Consider the following 23,972-nt stretch of genomic DNA (forward strand, 5'->3'; position numbering starts at 1 on the left):
AGATATGCCATTCTGTAGCTTTTTAAGATGATTAGTTATGCATGTTTACAAAAGTTTTTAATTAATTTATCAGCATATAAGACCAAATACCTAAGAAATTCCAAACAGAACTTCTCAATGAAAGACTTAGATTGTGTGTATTTTCAAACTAAGATCATTGGCACAGCACTTCGATTAGATGGTTTTACTTCTGGATATCAATGCTAGCACCTTTCTACAACTTCTTGTTCCTAGGTAATGATGAGGGCCCTTAAAGCAGAAGATTCTTAACTCTTAATCCAAAATTTTATAACCCTTGGGAGAGAAATTTTGGTGCATCTCATAAATAAGTTTTAAATGACAATGACTTCAGAATTCCTAAAACCATCAGAACTGAATATGCAAAAAGAAATAATAACAAAACCACAAAACCCTCAAATATGTGGAAGAGATTCTACTAACGAAGATAACATGGGAGGTTTCTCACAGTAGAGTGTTCTTAGTTTAACAGTTGCTCACTTCTTGATGACTTTCACATTCCCAGCAAAACTGGAGGAACTATCAAAAGAAAAAGATGCTTATATCAAATGTGCATATGATAGTATGACACTTAATGCATGACAAAAGAAAAGAAAAGAAATGATGAGCAAAGTAAGTAGGAATGCTGAATGCCAAGATAAAATATACAGCTAATATTAGCTAATAGCTAATAATAACCTCAACGTGTTTATTGTAAGTGCAGTGAATGGAGTGGAGTTGAAAAGAAGATCATATGTCTTTTAAAAAGTTACGTTGCAGCCTGTTGCAAGGCAATACTGAAACTGTTAGAGTAGAACTCAAAAGGAACAAAATGCTTTGGCCAGATTTTCCCTAGAGAGAGACACTTTACAAAGCAGGTATAAAAAAACCACAGGAGTCTTTGTATAACAAATGAACTGTGCCTCTTAATTAAGAGACTCTCAGAACTCTTGGCAAGTCAAAGAAAAGCATGCTTATATCCAAATCAGCTGGCTGTTTTAAGTCGATTTAGGATTTGTGCCATGTATTGGCCTGACAGCTCAGGAGACTGAATTCACTCAATAGTAAATAAGGAAGCAGCTGTGCAGACTTTCCTACCTCCCTCCTGCAAAAGTGTTTTGTTTCTATCCTCTCAGAGCTCTCCCAAGATGCCTCCATTCATTCTCCAAGCCTGTTTCATGCAAGGCTTTTCTGATGACTACTCAAGGTCTAGTCCTGTCACCACAAGGATTCCTGCTGCACTTAAGCACATGACGTAGGGAGGGAGTAGGGAGTGCTAAGTTTGCTGCTGAGATAATCATGTTCTTGTAAAGAAAGCAATATGCAATTTCTGTGAACACACAAGTGGATTTTTATCCATCTTTACCCTGTGAATGATTACTGTTTAAAACTTAAATAAGAATCAAGAGTTAAATCTAAGTTTAGTCCCTACTCCTGTGCAAACCCTCGGCTCCACTGTGTCTGTTCCACAGATTTATCAGGAGTCTGCACATGGAATTTTATTGGCCTTTTCCCAGCTTCCCAAAGAAAGCTTAAAGCAGTTCTTAAAGAGGTTCAACAAATTTTAACATGCTTTTTTTCTATCTAACAGTGCTGCTGATCCACAGTTACAAATGGTCAAATCTACTTCATGTAAGAATTGGAGCATCAGCATAAACAGGCTCACATAAATAAACTTGAGAACACTTAGTGAGATCTGTAAAGAAGATCTCGTTTTGCAGAGCACAATAAATTAAATCCAGGAAAATCAAACAAATCATTTTGAATGTGTCTGAAATATCTGGAGGAAGGAAAGCTTGATTCATATGATCTTATTCATTCTGTACTGTTTAGCTACTTTCTTTTATTAAGATGATATCTTTCTAGGTTTGTATAATATAGTCCTTTCACTAGACAAGAAGAGGCATTGCCTTTGTGAATTTGCTAAATCAATTGTGCATTAAAACATGACTGTTAAAACATGCAAATCAGATTCTTACTTTTGTCATTTTTATTGTCTTTAGAAATTATGACTTTCCTATTTGGTAGATGAAAAGCTTTCTCATTCATTGCGTAGGTTAAGCAGTATTTTGTAAAGAAATGGAGTTCAACTCAAAACTCAAAAGGATTTTAATTGATTTTATTATTTAGTGAAGCTGCTGTAAAGATGTTGGCTATACAAGAATAAAGTAGTTTATCAAATTTCCTGCACTGAAAGAGAATTCTTCTAGTAAGAAAGATAATTATTAGCTACAGTTACAGAATAGAAATAAATTGGTTTGGATCACCATGCCTGATCTATCTTGGAGATCTTTCTTTTGTTTTGTTTTGGAACATGAGTCAGTTTTTCCATTTTGGATAAATCAAATATTAAGCAGCCGCAGATAAACCAACTCAAATGAAGTGACTGTTCTTTCTGTATCCAGAAGATACAGAATTAGTTGCCAAAGGCAACTGGTGGATTGATGGGAAAAGGAGAAACCTGAACAGAAAACAGTGAGACACATGAATAGTGCATTGTCATTCAAGCATTCTACACAGAATCTGATCATCACTGGCTTTGATGGATTTTTATGAAGTTATGAGAAAATCTATCTCATTTTAAAATGTCCATAAGCAGAACATAACACTCATGAATAATGATTTAATTTCAGAGTTTATTTTTAGAGACATATTCAAAGACTTAATCTGGAAAAAGTATCACAGGCTCATAGAATGGTTTGTGTTGTAAGGGACCTTAAAGTTCCAGCTCCCCCACGATGGGCAAATTTTTATGATCAATGCTTAATTTGCCTGGCTGCACCTGGAAAAAAAAAGCATTTTCTAATGACATTGAAAGCAAAACATTATTTGGATTATATAATCTCAACTTTTTTCCTGACAGACTCTTAATATTTAACTTCTGACTTTCACTTTTGTGAAATTGTTTTCCTTTAACAATTGAAAGAGTTACATATTCAGGGATGCAAAATTTCCTTTTGTCAAAAAGAGAACCCATCCCAACATACTTTCCCAAGAAAGGTGATTTTTAATTGATTATTTTGTTTTCTCAAAGAAAATAGTTTTCTCTGATTCACATTAGTTAATGCCTCCACATTTGGAGTCACAAACAGCTACTAATAACTCTCCAGGTAAAAAACTGCTTAGATTTATGTCTGATAGTATATCCCGGGATCAGACTTTTTAAAACAAAGGAGTACATGCATGTGAAAAGGCTGCTGTTTTTGAAGATGCACTGAACTTGGCACTACATGAGCTGAAAAACTCCAGAAACTAGTTATTGTGGAGTCTAAGGTCTACAACAGAGCAATCTGCTCACTACTGTCTTTCAGTTCAAGAGATTCCTGCCTGTGTCTCTCCCTCTTGGCCACCGTGCAGCTTGCATCTGTCCTGGGAGTAAGGGTGATGACAGGGAACACGATCCTTCGTATTAGTCATTGCCGTGGAAAATCTCATCGCTTAGCGCATTCTGCCAGGAAAAATGTTTCGGTCTAAAATACCACGCCATGAACTGGAGAGTCCGAAAATCAGACATGTTGTTTTCTTTCTATTCTGTGGTTGAGCAGAAAGTTTCTAGCAGCAAAGACAAAGGCAGCTGAGTAATGCTGTGAGCTCCTTTAGAAAGGGAACACCAGAACTTGCTTATGTAGACCCAGGTCCTTAACTTGAGTTGTAACTGGGTGTCACTTTGTATTGGGAGGTTCCCCAGTAACTTCAAAAAGGAAAGTATTCAATTATGGTTGTCCAGCTTCTCCTTTTCTTTAGTTGATGATTTTTATGGCACGTAGATTAATTTTATTGTTTACTTATTTGGTGGATGTTTAATATTGCAGATTGCACTTCTGTTTTTGAAACAGAACTCACAGTGGTTTTGAAAGCAAAGTAATACATATTTGCAGTAGGAACAAGCAGAGTGCTTGGAAAATTTCCTGAGATTCACTTGAGTATGTCGAAGTGGGTGTGTGTCTAATTTGATTAGCTCATTTGCTGTGTTAAGAAATTGCTGTTCCTTTGGAGTCATGTTCTTTCTTTTATGGAACAATCTGATGGAAACACACACTCTTGAAAAAAACATAGGAAGTTGCATCTGCAAAAGCAAATTTGTGTTCAATCATCATCTACAGAAGTCATCCCACTGACAGTGATACACAAATCATTTTTGTATTCACAATCCTCACACAGACCCCAGAAGCATGATGCTATCAAGAAAAAAAATGCTCTAAGATATTATTTAGCATATTGGATTAGTTTAAGAAGTAACTCAGCTTTTTCGTGTTAGCCTGCTTTTTTTTTTCAGAACTAAGAATTCAAATTTCATCTTGTAGTTAAATATGAAAATTTACAATAATGCTGAAGCTATATTGGGGTTTATTTGGGTTTAAAATAGCCCAAGGCACTAATGATTCTGACACAGGGGCTTGAAGGGTCTCAGGAATGGAGAATCTGATAGTCTTCTTCGTGCTTTATATTTTACATCTGTGCCTTAAGTATTACAGTCCCATTCTTTTCTGCAACATCCTCAGAAGGAATATGCTGTGAAAAAGCAATTTTCCAATAGCCATTTCTAGAGCAGAACTGCCTATTAATTTCGTTAAAATTCATGTTTGCTCATTCACCTGCAGTAAGTCATGATTTCTGACATGAAGAAAGGGAGCAGATTGGAATTTGTCCCAACCTAGAGCATTTGATGTGTTTAAAGTGAGATAGCAGTGAGAACCTTCTAAGTGCACTGCAACACAGGTATTCAAACCTTGGGAAGAAAAATCTCTCCTTAGTACCTAACAGAGAGTGGAAGTATTGGCTGAACTTGCCCTGCTGAAATCATAAAGTCAGTAGTACAAGTTACAAATTTCAAAGACCTGGGAAGATCAACCACTGATATGACATCTCACTCCCATGAAAGCATAGACATTGAGAAATTTAATGTATAGCTTTCCAACTCATTGGACTAGCACTGGTTGCCAAAGCTTTATCATTAGCAGTAGCATGTAGAACCCTTAAGACTCTAGAATTTTTCTCTGCCATGTCTGTATTTCCCTTTTGAGGTAGATTCTTCTGCACTGTTCTTATTTAAGAAGCAAATCTCCATTCAAATGGAGATTAAAATACAGAAAGGAAGCACTGTAATAGTGTGGGAAGGAAACATAAGAGGCTCTGAAAGAAAACATGATAAGGATCACTAAGGAAGTCTCAGAGTGACTTCCTTTTCATTACTGCGATTATATTGTTCATTATCCTTGATAATGTTTGTATGAAAGGGGTTAATGGATTTGGTCAAATTCAAAAGTAGATCTGCTTTATGAGGTGCTGCAAGATATTGATAAAAGCAGAAGATTTTAGAGGGAATTAAAGTTGTTAGAATGATAATAAGGAATATGTTTCACAAAACCATCGTTTAGAGGCCAATAGGTGATTGCTATGAAATATTCAGAAATAAAAATTTAACACTATTAAATTTGGGAATAATTCAGTGAAGAATTAGAGGTGAGACAAATTTTTAAAGGAATATGTCAGTGAAAAAGGCCTGTGGTACTGAACTTTAATAACACACAGTAGTAGTCTCTATCTTTCCCTGGAGCTGACATAACTGTCCTCTGGGCAGTTCTAGACATTTCCTTAAAGACAGATAATCCCATAAAGGATGAATTTAAAGGAAAAGAAAGAAAGAAAAAAAATTCTCATGGGTCTGTTTGGAGGGATTAATTTATGGGGAAAGAATATGTGAAGAAAGATATAAATATGCCTTGCTTGACTGAGAAACCATTAAAAAGGAGAAGGGACAGAAGTATCTACATTTTTTCCAAGAGTAAACAAGTCTTGAGTTTATTTTTAGACCTTTTTTATTTCCCTTCAAACACATACTCCTATTGAAATTTCCTAGGGAAAAAAAAACCTTCCCAGAATTAAGCCAGTTCATATCAGCAAAACAGAGATGTACTATGTCTGACACCACTAATTAGTCTGCATTCTCTAGCATAGATTCTAATATCATACTTTATAAACAGTTAAAACAGATTTCTTGGGATTTTTAAGCAGTGCATAAGTCAAAAAGAGGAAGAATTCAAAATAAGAAAGAAATACTAATGTATAAATTTTTAGATACCTAAAGATTCCCTCATCTCCCCAATGAAGCAAAAGTCCTTACATAACCAGCATTCAGTGTTTAAAATACTGCATTAAAGTGTGTAATCCTGAAACAGAGTAAGCATTCTCACCGTCCTCTACTGGAAGGCTTTTGTAGCCCTACTTCTTATTAGTTGCAATGACACCATTTCCTCAGGAGTGCTGTCTTTGAAACATTCTGGTCCTGTCTGGCCTGTACTTTGGACTTTTAGTTCAAGAGCCAGGCCCTTCATGTTTAATTAGGACTTCTGTGTTTGTCTCTCTTTTATTTAAAATTGACTGTAAATTGACATTTATTTTTGTTTGAAGTAATTCATCTTCAATTTCTGTTCAAGGTCAGCCTACCCAGATTCATTTACCTTTGGAACAGAAACTGTAGTAGGTGATAAGAGTTTTTTCATGGAACAAGAGCAGCTTGGAGAAAGGAAGGGAGCAGAGGCTGACACCAAGCAGAAAATACCTGGCAGGTCTTAAAGACAAGGGGAAGGGCTGAAGGGAGTGAAAATTGGCCTGCATCACCATTTAGCAATAAAACCATATCCTCCTGGCTTGGACTGAATCAAGAAAAATAACACTGTAATACAATTAAATAATATGATAATATATATAATAAGATTTGGCATGAAACAGCTCTACTTTGCCGTGCATGTGGCACGATGAGCAGAGTTAATTTTTCATTGCTTTTGGGAATGTGATGTTCTCTTGTTAAGGTGCAAACTGACTTGTCATCACTTCTGGGAATTCAGTTTTAGTGGTCTGGTATTATTTCTTGGGGTAAATATACACTGGCATTACTTAACATAGATTAGCAACAGAGTGTGTCTAGTTGAGAAAATGCAAATCCCAAGTTTTAAGACATCAATATGGAATATAAACTGCAACCTGGCAAAGAAAACTCCTAAATCTAAATTAGCGAGATTGGCAGATTTTTTTATTCTGTCATAGGAACTGATTACTCTTTTCACTTAGAAACCTTTGAAACTGAAACCTTCTACAATAAAACACCAAATTTTAAAGCATTTTGTGTCAAGAAACCAAAGTAGATAAAACACAATTAAAAATCATATTGGAGTATCTCGCTTTATTAGCCATATTTTAACAGCTACTCTCCATTCTATAACAATTTGTTAGATGACCAGAATGGTTTGAAAGATACGTCTCATTACACTGCCCATACTTTTATTTTAATCTACATTCTTCAGTTTACTGTCTGAGGACAATAAGACCAAGGTAATTTATTTAATTGGTCTTGTGGTCAGGGAATCTGATACCCACTAATGTCTCATTTACAAACCTATTAAATTCATAATAGGGTAAGATAATACAAAGTCCATAACCCTTAAACTGTTTTCTAAGCCTTGGTTAAGAGCAGTCAGGCCAGGAAGAAAGCTTAAGCACATAAATTAATTATCACTAGATCCTGATGTAAAAATGTATAAATAATGGTTATTTTGTAGCTTAGATCTTCCTAATCCTCAAAGGTACTTAGAAATTCACTCACGTGCACACTTAAAAATTATTTCCCCTTGTTTTTCTGTTTATTTCTGTTTCATAAACATGATTTGTCTATACCACTGCCTACCAAATATGATTTTTCATGCCACACTAAGCTCAGTGGACTAGTATTCTTCTGTCAAGAATTTGTGATGCAAAGTAAGAAAATGTTAAGCTCAAAGCTACTAATAATAAATGTTATATAACAAGAAGAATCAGTGATATAAAGAAGCACTTAGCAGCTAATGATTCAGGAATTATAGAACCAGAAAAGCAGTGAATGGAATGAACCTCAGAGGTCTCCATCCAAATTTCATTATTGGAGTGGGACTGTTGCCAACCCTCTATGAGGAGATTACTCAGGCTCTCTCAGAGACATCTAGTGCTGCCCTACTCAATGAATGCTTTCATTTCCTCTAGGATAAAACCAGCTTTCCCCAAGTTTTTGGGAATTCCCAAGCAGTTTGCATCCCCTTGGCCCTTGTTGTGTCATCTACACTAACTGAGAAGAGTTTTGCTCTGTCATCTGCCTCTTAAACTACCCTTCATGTAATTATGAAGAAACTCAGCTCCAGCCATGAGATCAGCTTCCACCTGTGGGACCAGGAAGGCCAGTGTCATGCCCTGCTCCCCTCAAGGTCAGAGTGCCTCCTGGCCATGGAAGCTTGGCATGGTGCTCTGCTGCTCCTTAGGGGACCTTGCCTCTGAGACCCAGTGTGCTGCTGTGGTGCCCCTCTCCTCTCAAGGCTGAGCATTTGGGGCCAGCATAGTGCTCTACTCCCACTGTGGTTCCATTCTCCTCCCAGCTGCCCTGCTTCTGGGGTCTGGTAGGCTGGAGAGGTGTCCTGCTCCAATTCAGGATGCCCTGCCCTGCGTTCCATGAGAGACCCCCGTTGTCCTCCAGGGCTCTCCAGGCTGCCCTACTTCAGGCTCTAGCAAGGAGGCCGGCCTCCCTCAAGGCTGCTCTGTTCCTGATCAATTCATTGCAGGGGAAGCTGCCCAATGTCCTTGACCTGGCAGGTGGGCTAGTCCCCCTTGAGACCGCCTTGTCTTCAGGGCATGGTGTGGTGCCCCAGGCCACCACAACTCCTATGCCTGACAGGCCAGCATTGTGCTCCCCTTGAGGCTGTGCTGCCTCCATGCCCAGCACACAAGCTCAGTGCCCTTTCAGCTGGAACCATTACATGATCCTGATCTCTTGATCAAGAGATCATTACATCTCTGGATCGTCCCCTCAAGATATTGCAAGTTGCAGTTCAGTAAGAGATTACAATCAGTAATAAAAGAGTAGTAGTAAGTAAAACAAGCGTTGATTGTGAGAGTAAGTGTAGACTAGCAGTGACATTAGAGCTAGGATTACCAAAACCATAGTCGAGTTCACTACAGCCTCTGGCCTCTCTGGCAGGGAGAGCCAGCAATCCATCAAAGGCCCTTCTCCACAAATGATTCCTATGAAATGGACACCCTCTCCCGGGGCAGGCCATTAGCCTCACTGGTATGAAACCCTGAGAGCAGCAACTGGAGTCAGACCACAGATTGGAGGGGCCTATTTGTCTGTGATACCAAAATTGCTGATACAGGCATTAATGAATCACTATCTCCACCATAAACACAGGACTGAAGCTGTGTCTTTAATCATATTTTTTAGCACAAAAGGCAAAATTTCTGTCCCTTTCCCTTTGGACTTACCTTCCAACAGCCCCCAACATTGTATTAGTTCAGCTCTTTTTTCCAGCTTTACAATGAATTAGTTTAGTAAATGAAATGGAGTAAAAGTAAACTCTCCAAAAGAACAATGTCATGCTCCCTAAAAGAAAAATAAATCGGGTTTGTAAATTTAATCAGTACCCTGGTCTGGACCGACTTGCATGCACACAGACAAGTGGGTTTGCAAAGAGAAAAAAGCAATAGCGGGCAATAGATCTTGCTGTTGAGAAAATTGCTGTCTTGAGCTGCGTCTCCAACTCACCAAATCCTTTCATACACTGGTACACATAAACGCTCATTAGAGAACAATTATTTCTATAACCACCAGCTTCAGCAAACTTCTAGTTCTGTGATCTGGGATTAAAACTATGTTCCTCTAATAACTTCTTGTGCCGCTGTTCCATTCTGACATGCACTCTCAAATTGATCCTTGTGAAGCCGAAGTAGGAGTCTCAATGGAAGTAATTTCTTGTCCTTCCCTAAAAAGTCGGAACAGAGCTGCTCCAAAACGTCTGCACCTTTTGCAAAAACAAAACAGAAAAGCTTAACTTGTCACTTTCTCCAGAACACAGAGCGTGGCATTTTGCTGCACTTTAGGTCAGGACACACTAAAGCATTCTTAAATTATTATGCAATAACTAGATCCACATGAAGGAGTTTGGGTACTTATTGCCTTTGTGAAAGAGTGGTTATTGGTGCATAAAACACTACAACATTACAGACCCATGGTAATTTCTATTTCTCCTTTCCTTGCTTACAAGAACAGCAGCTGACTGTCAGTGTTCTGGAGGAGTAAGGCTGTTAAGAGTAGGTTCTGGTCACATGAGCTTGGTCCCAGTGTCCCTGGAGGTGGGTCCAGAGTTAAGCGTTCCAGAGGCTAAGTTCCCCCCTCAGACAGAAGTGGATGAGCAAATTCTGGATTTTTAACTTTATTATTGATGGGCTGCTCTGAGGTGTTACATGCTGATCAATGTAGCAGGTTGCCAGGCAAATATTAAGTTCTGTTATTTCTGCCACTTACATGTGTTTTCATAATACCTGTCTAACTAATAAAAGTTACATCCCTAACAACTCCACAGCAGTATATCAAAGGCCAAACTCCGGGCCTCCAACACCAATCTAATTATTCTAGTCATGCCAGCTCAGTAGGGATTTATCTCTCCGTAAGAAAGTTTGATTTTGAGACCAAGTCCCAGTTTCTCATGGGGTTTTAGCACCCCATATTCCCTCCTCTGTCAATTCCCCCCTCTAAACGTTCCACTGGAGGTGATGCACGTGAGAATGGGTGCGCAGACACTCATAAGATATATTGTTTGTTAAAAAAAATTATTTATTTTTATTTTTTGCGTAAGATAACATTCACATAGGAAATCAAATCTCACAAACAGGCTGGTCAACTGGTATCTGAACAGTGACCCTGTAAGTCTCTGTTGCAAGTGTCTTTGCAAAAGCCTCTTCAGCTGAAGCGAGACCCACTGAAGTGCTGCTCTGCTGAATTCTTACAACACAGCTGGCAAACAGTCTTATGCCAAACCTAGTCTAGATGTCTCAAATGTTATGTTTGACCATTTCTGAAAATGCAAGAACAGTTCTAAAGAGCAGTTACAAGTATCTATGTACAGTTTGGCCAATTCTACAGCATCAATTACCTGGGAGCATTTCTGAGACAATAGTGCCTGTCAATTAGCTTACGAACAGCAGGAAGTGCCTGAGAAAACCTCCAGGACCAGCTGAAATTCTCTCATGGAGAGCTTCTGCAATGGTTTGTCACTTTTTTGTGAAGGCAACTAGGAGTTTGGTTGGCCCCTGCATGTCATGTCAGTCCATTATCCCAAATGAGTTGTCTCAGCCAGCAGGATCAGTCTGGAGAGTTCCTCAGCCACCCAGGGAATCAGTGGTTGTGCTGAATATGCAGATTGGCATAGTCAGGATACACAGCTACACTGTGACTGCAACTCGTCACAAATGAGTATATCAGGATATTATATACCAGATAGGGAATTGCTGGAATTGCAACGTTTAGAAAACTGAGACATCAGGGCGAGAAGTTCCAGTTTTAAACAAGAAAAACAGATTTTTTTCTAAATTCATCCATCAGCAACACACTTCTTGGCAACAGTCACTACTTCTGTTACACTGATGATCATCACTACATATACAGAACTGTTAGTCTTTAACAATCATGTTTTAAATTCCTGTGAGTACTCATGGACCTTATGGCTCAGAGGTCAGGATGAGCAGACTTGAGAGCACAGTACAAGTCATGTTGGAATATGCTGATTAGTACAATTATATGTTACAGTTTTCAAAGGCTTCTGCAACAGTCAAAAATTATAGGTCAAACGCAAAGTTCAATCTTATATCACAATTAAAACTTAAAATACAAAATTCTTGCCGCAAGGGGAATTCATGATTGCTTTTCTCTTGGGGTGTTCTCAGACGGGAGAATTTTTGGGTCTTTCACTACTATATTTGTACTGAAGGTAAAACAGCTATTAAATGTACCAGAGAGGCAAAATAATCATTCAGAGAGACAAAATAATTTTAAAAACATCTAATGTAAAAATATATGAAATACATTCATCCCTATGGAGTAATCATGATTAGACTACTGTATTAGACAATGCTCTCGACCATATCTTCAATTTCTTTTGTTCTCTTCCTTTTGCAAACCACAGTTTGAAGAGTTCTTGTTCTTTGTTACTGTAAATTTTAAGATTGTACTGGATAACTAAACACTTTGGTTTGCAGTGCATGAAATGATTCATATCATATACATTTGAAGTCTATGCGTGCTTGCAATGATACTACAAATATCACTGTAAAATGATACAATAATATTACAAATATTATTGTAATAGCTGATGATGTTCCAGTCCACCTGAAATAATAATCTAGGTCTCTCCCATTCTTGTGTCACATTTAAGAAGTGCTTTAAATAATACTTTGCACTTAGAGAGACTTTAATATTGTCTCTAAACATGTACAACACAAGACATGTACTGCCAGATAATCATCCACACCCCAAAATCCAGGATAATATTATAGATTAACTTAATATAATAGATCACAAAACTTGAAGATAAAATCATCTAGTATTTTGGGATAGAGTCAAGATGAAAATCTGATGCTTCTAACACGTGTATTTCTAACATAGGCATTAGAAACTTCAATATGCTTTCCTATTAAAAATGTTCTTCAATGTTTATGCTCCTATTTGACCATAATTTTCAGAAAGCATTGTAGGATTCATAGTGGCTTAAGGTTGTTGGTGTTCACTTTTTAAATTTATCCTGGCATCAAAAGACAGAACAGCTCGAATTCCTCCTGAGCTCATACTCTTACAAAATGAACATGACCTTTCATATGCCATTTGAAAAACATGCCTTACATTTGCCTATAATTTAAATCTTCTGTGGTTTAGATTGCTGTAGCTTCCCTTTTCCTCCTCACCAAGCTGGTAATTCTTTATAAGCTGTACATACATGGATTTACTACCTATAAATCATAATTTTTATGTATTTCCAGAACATACTAGGTGCAAGGGAAGGAATGTGCCACTTTCTTACATTTTTTCCTGTCATTAAGAAATTACATCTTTTTCAAACCTCTTGCAGGCTCCAACACTGCAGTAAAGATTAGCATATTTTCATTTGGAGTTGCAGTGGTGTACCCTTCTTGTTAAACCCATCTATACTATTAGTGTTGTTTCCACACTGAAGTAGATTGTGTTCCCAGTGAAAAGGAATGGAGCACACAAATTAGCTTAGTCACAAGAAGAGTTCTGATTCTGCATCATTTCTTCTTTCTAAATACTCCGGTTTTAATTATGTACTGTTTTGATTGAGCAGCTTGAATTTCATTTCAAGTTTTTTTCCAGAATGCCAGTTCTTAGGCTTATGGACAGAAAGATCTGTCAGCTACTGAAATAGACCTGAAAACTGGCTCTGGCCCAGCCCTCCTGGAATTTGTTTTATTTTTCATGTAATTCACTTGAGCTCTGTGGCAAAACTGTAAGGCAAGAATCAGGGAAATAATGCTTTGCTCTCATCGATTTAGTGGCAAACTACCAAAGCAGGATCTGAAGGGCAATACCCGGAACAATGGGATTTGAAGCCTGATGGGCTTCTCTAGGCCACATCTGTAACAAAAATAACTGGTGTAAGAAACTTCCCTTAAGAAAGAGAACTCTTTTTTTTTTTCACCTTGTCTTTAGAAGTACTAGCTATGTTCAGGCTCCCCTTTCTTTCTCAGAAGCAAGCTTTCATTCTCACCCAAACTGTGAACTCTGCTACACTGACTTAAATTCTCTAATAAATTCTTTTAATAAATTATGTCCAATACATCTGTATTTCCAGAGGCTTTTTATTATATCAAGCAGGTTTCTGAACATTACAAGTAAAACCATTATATGCTTCTTAAGAATTTTTTTTCTCCCGAGAGGAAATACAAACACGCCACATACAGAGTTCATGTAATTCCAAATATTGGCTCTTTTTTTTTATACCACGTTCTATTTTACGTAGTTTGAAGAAAGAGAGAAGAGGGGCACCATCAGCACCTAGGTCACACAATTATACCTGTATTATGGAGAGTTTAGTATAAATAAGTCAATCTTCTCTCTGGCACCGATCACAGATGAATTAGCAGAGATTCCAGATTCTGCTCAAGTCCACAGCTACATCAGGTGCCAAGGTCTACTACCAGATCAATAATCCAGGAGGCTGAGCTCTGTTTGCAGCCAAAAATATCATCATCTTAGCCACCTCAGAGTGCTGACTCCATGCTATAACCTGGCCAAAGCCTGATTATATTTAATTTACTGGGGAACATCATCAAGCAACATTCTGAAGAGACATGACCTCATTTTGCTAAGTTATAGACAGTTCTGGAAAATGAGCTACATTGTTCTCAGCTCATGAAATAACACAGTACTGATCACACTTTCTTATTTTTCACGTTTTAGTGGGAGGCAGCAGCATTTGGCAATTTTCCTTAATGGAAGAGGAAGGAAAATACTAAACTGGGGAGAAAAAAATGCCAGCCCACTATCATAGTTACGGTTGGTTGCTTGTCGACAGTGACAGCTGAACATGAAGAAAATGGTTCACAACAGGAAAACGTGAGAAACGTAGCAGAATGAATTACTGTATAAGACAGCTATGGAAGAGAAAGCAAGAAGACAGACAGCCATTTGCCAGACCTGACAGAGCCATCAAAGTTATTTTCATAGATCTTCCAGTTAAAATGCTTTACAGGAGCGCTCCCAAAGCATTATGTGTTTCACTGAAGGAGGCAAATAAATGCCTCATCCATTTTCTGAAAAACAGAAAGTGACAGAAACAAAGATGACAGAATGCCTGCTATTGGGCAAAGAAATAAGAGAGGTGTAATTTCAATTATTGCAGCTTCATGTGTGGTTAAGTTAAATTCCTCTAACCTCATGTGACATAGCAATTCAAAAATTTAAGTACAGACTGTACTCTAAGAAGCAAAGAAACAACTAAGATTTGATACTTAAAAAGCAAGAAAACCTCGTTTGAATGAAGAGTGACATTTTTACATATTTGGTCTTCACCTCAGACTTGCTAATCATGCTATAATCCATGAGAAGAGACAAGCAGAGCAGATGAAAAAGGAATGGGTCTCCAAGTGTGGAAATTCAATCTCAGATTCCAGCAAACAGTATAAAGCAGAAGGTAGAGTTTTTCTCAGAAAGGAAAGTTTCTTAAAGCTATCACACAAAAGAAGTGACAAGATAGGATGGAATCTAGTGATTTGCATTTCTTTTCAGTGAGGATGGGTTCATGATTCTGAGAGTATTACTCCACTTTCTTTCTGATAAGCTGTGTGCCTAGGTACAATATTCTGCACCCATTGATAGCTTATGGGGGATGGCATTATAATGCTCTTCAAACACCATTACACACCTTCTCTCCCCTGTGAAAACTCTAGAATAGAATACAAGCAACAGTCTGCCACTTCTCTCAGCTTATTTTTTCTGTGAAAGTATTGGCTGCACATATCAAATCACCATGGTATGAGATTATAAATATGTAATCTTTTCAAGGCTTCAGGAATAATACGGAAGAGAAAGCAAAAAGACAGATGCCATTCGCCAAGTCAGGCAGAGCCATCTAAGTGACTTTCATAGATCTTCCATAATTATATAAAATCACATGATCACTGAAGTTAGGGAAGACATCAGGAAATCTTCTCGTCCAGCCCCCACTCAAAGGACCGTCAGCTACAGCTGGGGCCATTTGTAGCCAGGTTTTTAATACATCTAAGGAAGGAAACTACAAAATATCTTTGAACACCTTCACAGAAAAAATGGAATTTTTTTTAATGTTTCCATGTCCTTTATTTCCATTTGTGCTCATTTGCTCTTCTCCTTTCGCTGAGAAGAGTCTGGCTTCATCTTTTTCACCCCCTCCCACATCAAGCACTCTGAGCCTATCTTCATATGAGAGAGTTCCTCAGTTACTGCCTAATTGTTGTGGCCCTTTCAGTGAACTCACTCCAGTATACCCATGCTTTTCTTGCCAGGGAATAAGTTTTGCATAAAAAAAATTTTATGCACCTCATAATCTAAGATAACTTTGACATTAAACTTCAGAAGTATTTTGCTGTCTGTCCTGAGTGCATGATTTGTAAATGCTCAAAAGTTTAGGCAGGAACTGAACAAGGTCAGTGTGTAACAAACATATCATGATTCTATGCCCATTTATCTCTGCCATTGTAGTAATCACAATTCTCAATAGCCTGCTTAACTCCTCTAATCCACAGAGCACTGGAGACCCACTTTGGTGCCCTTTACAGAAGTTGTCAGAATAGGACTTTCTTCAAACTGACCCAGCTACAACATGTTTAGAGTTTAGCATTCACAATGGAAAAAAAAAAAATGGAAGAAACATTTCGGTTAAATTTAAATTAGATTAAGTTTTCAGGCTTGCAACTGCAAAATAGAGCTTTTGTTGTTAAATAAAATGAAGTCTACAGTCTTAGAAAAAAGAATTTAAATTCTGGGGATGAATCTTTGCAGAGATAGTTCTGTGGTGTTCCATTATCTGTAAGTATGCCTAAGGGCTTGTCCATGAGAAGGCATCTATAACTTAACACTGAATTATCTGAGCCCTGGACATACATTCTTGGCCTGCAGCAGTGGGTATCTCAGATCAGCTTAACTTCTGACAGACCCCTCCTCACTCAAACCTAGCATCAATGGTTGAAAACTACAACAATTCCCAGGAAAAGGCTGGAATATGCAGTGTTTGTGAAGAAGGATAAGAAGATGATGGCGGGGGAAAAAAAGTTAATGAGGAAAACTAAAGGACCATGAAGGAACAGCATAAATAAAATAAGATCTTTAAATCTACTGTGTGAATTGGAATTCACTTCAAATTATTCAGAATTAACATGGGCAAGTTTCAGGAATAAGAGTAATATTTGAAGTACTGGCAACCTTGAGAGACATAGTAGGGATTTATAGTCCAAGAGTTGGCTATTACTGAATCTGAACTTCCAAAGCCACAACTTGCAGCTGTTGCCCTTTTTCAAATGATCTGACTGTACCAAGAGGAGTTTGGCTCGTCTTAGTTATAATCCTTAAGGCTAGTCATAAGCCACTACTGGATGCCCAACAAGCCCAGTTTTCCTCAGAGCTTAGTGTCCTAAGAGATGACTGTAGTAGTCTTTCACTGAGCCATCTCCAATGTATCAGCCTCCTTCCTGAACCAGAGGACCCAGCTCTGGAAATGGAATCAACAGTGTGGTCTCACCAGTTCCAAGTAGGGAGAGAGAGAGAATCATACTTCCCTCACTCCACCGGCCACTTTCCATTTAACATAGATAAATGATGCCGTTTGCCTTCCACGCAGTGAGAGAGCGTGATGAGTCATATCCAACCTAGCTACACCTCCACCCCATAACCCCCAGATGCTTTCCAGCAGGACTGCTGTGCAATTTCTCAGTCTGCACCAATGCACAGGATTGCCCCATCTCAGATGCAGGCATCTGGATTTCATCCAAGCTAATGACAAAGCTGGCAATAAGTCTGAATCTTCTGAGAGCCGGCACAGTGCTATTGCCACACTCAGCAAGTAGCATAGCAGCCACAACCACAGCTGCTATTATTGGAAATCTGAAGTAATAAATGTTTCCCTTTCCACTTTCTCTTTAGCACCACTCTACTCAATTCCTAATACTTGGTGGCCTTCACATGTACTTACACATGATATATTCAAACTCAGAAGATGCTTTTGACACCTCCTGGCTTTGCTGCAAATGCACTTCTACTACCATGACATTTTCCTCATGCCAGTTCTCTTTTTCTCAAGCTCTAACAAAACAGGGGTTCAGAAATATATTCCCAAGATAGTTCCATTAATCAACTATCACCCTTAGGTGATGGGTGATGTCAGTAGGATTTTTTTTCACATGATGGGAGTAGAATTTGTCTCCTCAACCATATAAAAGCTCACAATCCCCAAGTTCAGTGTTGCTGTGAATTTCAGTATCAATGGGAACTTCCACTATATGGAAAGCCTCATTTTCCAACTGAAGGACTGGCCAAGTATCTCTCTGTGCTCACAGACATCTGTGTGTGTAAACAAACTGCTTTGAGTCTCTTAAAAATTATTAAAAGGAATAACTTCTACATGATTACAAAAAAAGATTCCTGTAGGACCAATCACTTCCCCTTTGGAATAAAGCAGATTGGAGCAAACAGTATGTGTGTTTTCAAAGCAGTTTCCTCAATCACATATAGAACATAAATGGAGTGAAGACACCAACCATCTGGCAGATTTCCAAAGGAGTTCGGGACCAAAACATTCATCCTTATGCGGGAAACTAAGAGACTGGAAGGCTTTCCCAGTATCCGTAAAACATCAGCACTACGTTCAAGGATGAGCAGTCAGGTATCATCTGTGTTGACAAAGAGGTGGAGGAGGACAAGAATAGGTGCCAGGGTAAGTCATGCAGTATCTGAAGCATAGGAGGGAAGGATATATTAAATCCCCGCCTGCCAACTTTGCTAGTTGCCGAGTGCTTTTGAAAACCTGATGCCTCATTTAGCTGACTAAAGAGTGATTGAGCTGTACCAGAAATACAAACCCAGCTGTCAGAGAAAACTGGAAAATATGTTCTGGAGTAGTTTTGCAAAATCTAATACTTTTTCTCTTTATAGAACACTGGTTTATTTAAAAATGTTTAATTAGGCTAAGTTTAGCTGTGTGTATCACCTGAAAATAGAAAAGACAGACAAAAACTATGCTGGTTAGTCCAAATGCATGCTGACTAAAACTTCATGCACTCACTAACCACCAGATATTCATGCCATATGAAATAAACCATTGTGACAAAGATTGCAGAGACATTAAATTTTTATCTGCGGATTAGTTTTTCCCCTTACCCCTTCACCTAGAAATTGAAGTACTTGGTGAGAAAGAGGTCCATAGCCCAAGATTATGAGAGCAGCTTTGGAATATGTGGCAATGACTATAGAGGTTTTTATATCTGAAGGGTTTTAAGACCTTCAAAAGCTCTATGAATGTTACAAAGAAAAGGGGAGATGACCTGCTTCCACTTCTGTCATTACTTAAGCCTCATGCCTAGAAAGTGTGAAATTAAACTCTACTATATAAACAAAGAAGGTGTGGATTACTGAAAAAATTAGCAGTGATGTGGAGCTAATGAAAGAATTTGAGGTGTCAAAATAAATGTGAGATGAAAGGAATAGGGGGAAATCAGAAGCTTGTAAAAGACTGAGTGATCAAACAGCTCCACACAGTGTCTCACAGAGGTCCAGTCTCAGTCTGTACGGAATGTGTGCCTAAAATATATTCTCATATTCTGAAACCGCTTCATATGGTGCCATTGTGCCCTACATGGCATACTCTCATTGCCACATGACATTTCAGCATACCACACATCTTCTGCTTCCCTAGGTTTCTTACTTCTGTGTGACTTATTACAAATTCCTGAAATTTATTGTATACCGACCAATCCGTTTCTGAGCAAGAATTTGTGAGGGTCATTCAAGTAAAAAGGAGAAATTGGCTTATTTAATTTTCTTGGCCCCACCTCCTCATCCCCATGGGGCAGGAGAATAATCTTGCTCTCTATTCTCTAATTCACATTCTCTATTTCCATTCCCCCCACCCCCAGCAATATTTCTGCTTCCTGTGTACCCAAGGGCCTCCTGTTTTTTGGCAGTACATCATGGTATGTCAGTATTCCAGAGGTCAGCTGAGGATAAACGCTAATTGAAATATATTAAAAGAGGCTGCAAGGGACAAAAATTCAAAACCCCAAATCTACCAAAGTCTGTTACTGATGAAGCATCTGAGCTGGCTATGTCCTTAAAATATGCATCAAAAGTAATCTTTCAAACCTCTTCTTCAGGTCTCCACTGGCACCCCCAGAGGAAATAATTTCAAACTGTTCATAGAGCAGCAATCCTGTTCTGGTCCTTGAAATCCTTCGAGCAACACACACCCACACACCAGCATTATTTTCTCACCTCCTCCGTATAAAAACAAAACAGAAACGTGAGAACAGTGGGCTGGAGATGGAGCTGCGGAAAGTGAAGTTGGAAGGATTAATTATGTAATACGCCCCCTCTCCCGCCCTTACCCACAGCAACACGAGTGAGGTAAACCCAATCCTCCCAGCTGACAACTCAGAACTAGAAAGTGCCCGGAGGAGTGAAAGCAAAATAAACGTGTGGGGAAGGTGGCGATGCACTCCTACAGAGGAAGATGTCATTAGGAAAAGGCTAAAAACAAGTTCAAATCACCTTTAGCCTCTTCCCTTCCCTACCCAGCAAGACCTCTCCCTCCGCCTCTTCCCCTCTCCTCCCCCCAGCTCCTCCTCCCCCCTTTTCAGCAGGAACTGCAGCCGGATCGGGACTATATTCCTACAGTTCACGGCTATCTGACGGAGTGTGGATCCTCCTGAAAAACTTCAAGTAAAACAGGAGCTGGGAGCACACACACGAGAAGATATATTAAGAAAGCAGGTTTGCTACTTAACTCGGAGGAAAGAAGCTGGAGCAGACTTCTTCGGTTGCTCTCTAAGAGCCTTGCCGAGAGTCCTTGCAAAGAAAAGTGTTGCTGATTCAAAAGAAGAGGAGGGATGGGGAAGAGGAAAAAAATTGTGCATGTCTGTGTGAGAGGGAGACAACGTGTGTGTGTGTACGTGTGAATGCGTGCTTGTGTGTGAGAGGGTGTAGGCGACGGGTGGGGGGAGCTTGAAATTATATTTTTTTCCTGCGAAAGACACGTGAATGCAATTCCCAGTGAGGGGCACCAAGCTCTGCCCAAGAGCAGAAGGGGTAGGGAGAGGGAAGGGGAGAAGAGAGGGAAGGGGAGAGGGGGGGAGGAGGGAGGGAGAAGGAGGAGGAGAAGGGATTTCTGTTTCAGAAGACATTCATAGAAAGAGGGTGGCAAATTCTGTGACCGTCTTTAAAGGAAGTGTCCTGGGACATAGAGAGAAAGAAAGAAGCCCAAAGAAGGAAAAGAAAGGGCTATGATTTCCTTGTCCTGTTGCTTTGTCTCTGGCTCCCTCTGCCTCTGGAAGAGTAGCCACAGGACACAAAGATGCCCAGCTGGTCACTGCACGCCCAAGTTCAGTTTAGCTGGTGCTTCTCTCCTGTTTAGCCTGACTGCTTTCTCTGAAGGGGAGGACTCATAGCCCGACAGCCTTTTAGTTTAACCTGAAGAGTGTGTGCCGCCTCTCCCTGCCCACCCCAAGAACTCGCTGGAGGTGGAGGAGAGGGGAGAAAGAGGAGGACTTGAAAGTGCCTGAGGAGCTCCCGATGCTAAGAGGAGACAAACATTCCTGTGGACGACGCAGAAAGGACAAAGCTGACTGATTTATTGCTGTTTTCCATATTTTTTTTTTTTTATCTCCCTGTCATTTGGCGCACACCAGTGTTTGGAGATCTTTGAAAACACAAACCAAAACACCAGCCCCGAAGCCCCAACCCCTTGGCTAGCTCTTATGGGAATGAAACACTCCTCCCGCTGCCTGCTCCTAAGGAGGAAAATGGCGGAGAACGCTGCCGACAGCACCGAGGTGAGTAAGGATGCGAGCCGGAGCCGGCGCCCGCGCTCCCCCAGACCCGAGCACTGATCCCTCGGCAGGAGCAGCAGTAAGTGCAGAAGAACTTTCCCGGCCCTTCCGGCCACCTCCTGCCTGCCTTGCTGCTACGGTTTCCCGCATTTGCCCCCCTTTTCCCCTCCGCTCCTCCCCGGATCCCTCCGTTCCCCGTAAGCAGAGAAGTTTGCCCGGCGCCGAGCCCTCCAGGCGCTCGGCGCTGCCCGGAGCCGCCGCTCCACGGCGGCTTCCCGGGAAGTTGGGCGGCCGTGCGGAGCGGAGGCTCCGCGGGGTGACGGGTTTGGGGACAGCGGGGGCGGGCGGTGGTAATTCGGGTGGTGGAGAGGCCGAAAGGGACAGACCGTCTCTTGCGGCAGCACCTTGGCCAGCTCCCCGTGCTTTCCGCCGGCAGCCTTAGCTAGGATCGTTTGGGGGGACTTCAGGAGCATCCGTGTCTCTGCAGCATCCTGGGTATTACCAAGCGGAGCTGCCCGAGGTGTGGGCTGTCCGGCTAGCCTGGGCAGTGCCGAAAATAGCTTTGCTCTGCCTTTAGACCGGGAGGGTACCCTGCGAGCTTCCAGGCTTTCTGCAAGAAATCCACCCCCCCACCGCTCCCCCACCCGTTACCTTCTGCTTCCTCAACATTGGGGTTGAGCAGCCCCTGTTTACTTGTCTGGGGCTGTCTTGACCTCACTGAGACTTCTCAAGGGATACAGCAGTGTGCGAAGTCTCAGGTCTGGAAAAGCAGAAGGATGCAGGATGCAGTCCCAGCATCTCTGGGAGCATGTGAGAAGGAGACAGGCGAAAGTGCGAGCGTGTGCCAAACTCGCTGTTGCTATTAATAGACTGTGCCTAGCACTCTGACTGAACACTTAACACATCCTTAAGCAAGATGCAGCATAGACATGTACAGACCCCATGGACACTGCACCCCAAACAACTTTACAGCTTTGCCCTTGCAGGGGCAGCACTGAACCTTCTCCCCAGTTACCCCACAGAGGTAATAAAGAGCAAAAGCAACTGTGAACACATGACTATTCCATTCTTTATTATTTCCACATCTCTGCCAAATGTCTCCTCCTTTCAGTTAGTCCTCCCAGCAGGTGTCCTGCTCGCTCATGAATTCCACATTTCTCTTTGTAATAGTGTTCTCTCTGCTTGACCTTCATAAATATGCCTCCTTTGCCATGCTGGGTGAAGAGCCAGATTTTCTTAAATGGATATGATGTAAGCACTGAATCAAAGAACATGCCTGCTACTGCACTACAACCCCACAGAGTACTGTTTGCAGAAGAGGCATCTATAAATAGCAAGAAGTCTGGCTGCACATCTGTAAATTGTCGTAGTCCTGACAGCACATATTGCATTATAGGTCCCAGGATCCCAGGACAGGATTGCAACGAGAAATGTACAAGCACAGACAGTTCCTTTCAAAGCCTTTTCTTTCAATGGAAATTGGTTTTAGACAGGGAAAATAGGTGAAAAGAGCTCTTTAAAGATTTCTATTTCATTCACTCTTAGCACATTTTTGTTGTTTAATCATGTTTTCCTGCTTGTGCAATGCTGCACACACTGCAATGTTATTTTATGGAGAAGGATTTTTTTAATAAAAACAGAGTCATTCCAATGCTGCATACAGGTTCGGAGAATATTAAAATGCTGTGCTTCATCTCCTCAGAGTATCCATCAGTGACAGACTTGTGAAATGAGAGTGAAAATATTGCGGATTAGCCATATCCTGTTCCACGTCTACCTTCAGAAAATAAGAAGGGATACATTTGTAACCCCTGCCTAGATACTTTCTGTTTTATTAATGTTCTTATTTCTGATATGTACTGAGAGAAGTTGTCTGTCTGCATATGTGCAGAGGCAGAAGTGCACCAAGCAAAATATGCCAAGACCTGTGAAGCTCTTTTACTTGTCAAGTGTCTATATTTAGCAAAGTCATATGATACCAGTTTGACCTTCAAACCCGTATTTGTCTGACTTTCTTCTGAAGTTAACAAATATGTGTGACAGAAGGAATGCAGGACAAAATATCTCACTTTTGGGCTTACCACAGTGTCAGAGAAAATTAGGAATTGGTAAAAATTTGATTCATTTGAAACAAATGGGGTACCAATAATATTCATTATTTGATATTAAATTTCTGAAGAATTTTGATGTCACAATGATGTAGGCATGATATAAAAAAATCAGCTGTAATGAGAGAAGAATTAAAACGTTTAACAAACGGTCAGAATGCCCTACCACCAAATCATTCCAAAGACCTTCTGGTTCTTACTTAGATTGATTTGACCTAATTTACTTATGTTAGAGCTTCATAGTATATTTCTTATGTTTTGGAGGGTTTGGGTTTTTTTTAAATCTACCACAACTAAGAGCACTAATCAAAGTTTTGGTCAAGTATGGCAAGTGTACACTTCCAGTAGTTGAGCAGTTTAAAACAATACATTAAGTCAAGGAATATGGACACCACATGAGAAACTTTTTATTCCCCTGACTACCCTCTGTTGCCCGTAGTGCTGCCTCTTCAGCTTAAAGAGCTTGAAGGAATAAAGACAACAGGC

The 23,972-nt window shown here is 40.0% G+C and overlaps 2 protein-coding genes across 3 annotated transcripts in view; one reads left to right on the plus strand and one right to left on the minus strand.

The window, feature by feature from the left end:
• The window catches only part of LOC109144781 (trypsin-like), a 60,434-nt gene extending 38,237 nt beyond the window's left edge, over positions 1 to 22,197 (minus strand). Inside the window, exon 1 of the mRNA XM_039561016.1 lies at positions 22,030 to 22,197. The gene's annotated coding sequence lies outside the window, so the exon portion shown is untranslated. The remainder of the gene's footprint in view (positions 1 to 22,029) is intronic.
• The window catches only part of PRMT8 (protein arginine methyltransferase 8), a 58,878-nt gene continuing 54,902 nt past the window's right edge, over positions 19,997 to 23,972 (plus strand). The window contains exons 1-2 of one of the 2 annotated variants that reach the window (XM_010400929.4): positions 19,997 to 20,323; positions 21,238 to 21,381. In XM_010400929.4, the coding sequence (XP_010399231.1) occupies positions 21,307 to 21,381 (75 nt within the window). In that variant the 5' untranslated portion in view covers positions 19,997 to 20,323; positions 21,238 to 21,306. Of the gene's footprint in view, positions 20,324 to 20,684; positions 21,382 to 23,972 lie in introns of those variants that run through there. The other variant, XM_039560937.1, reaches the window with a different exon arrangement.

Source organism: Corvus cornix, chromosome 1 (assembly GCF_000738735.6).
Source record: "Corvus cornix cornix isolate S_Up_H32 chromosome 1, ASM73873v5, whole genome shotgun sequence".
Classification (NCBI taxonomy): domain Eukaryota; kingdom Metazoa; phylum Chordata; class Aves; order Passeriformes; family Corvidae; genus Corvus; species Corvus cornix.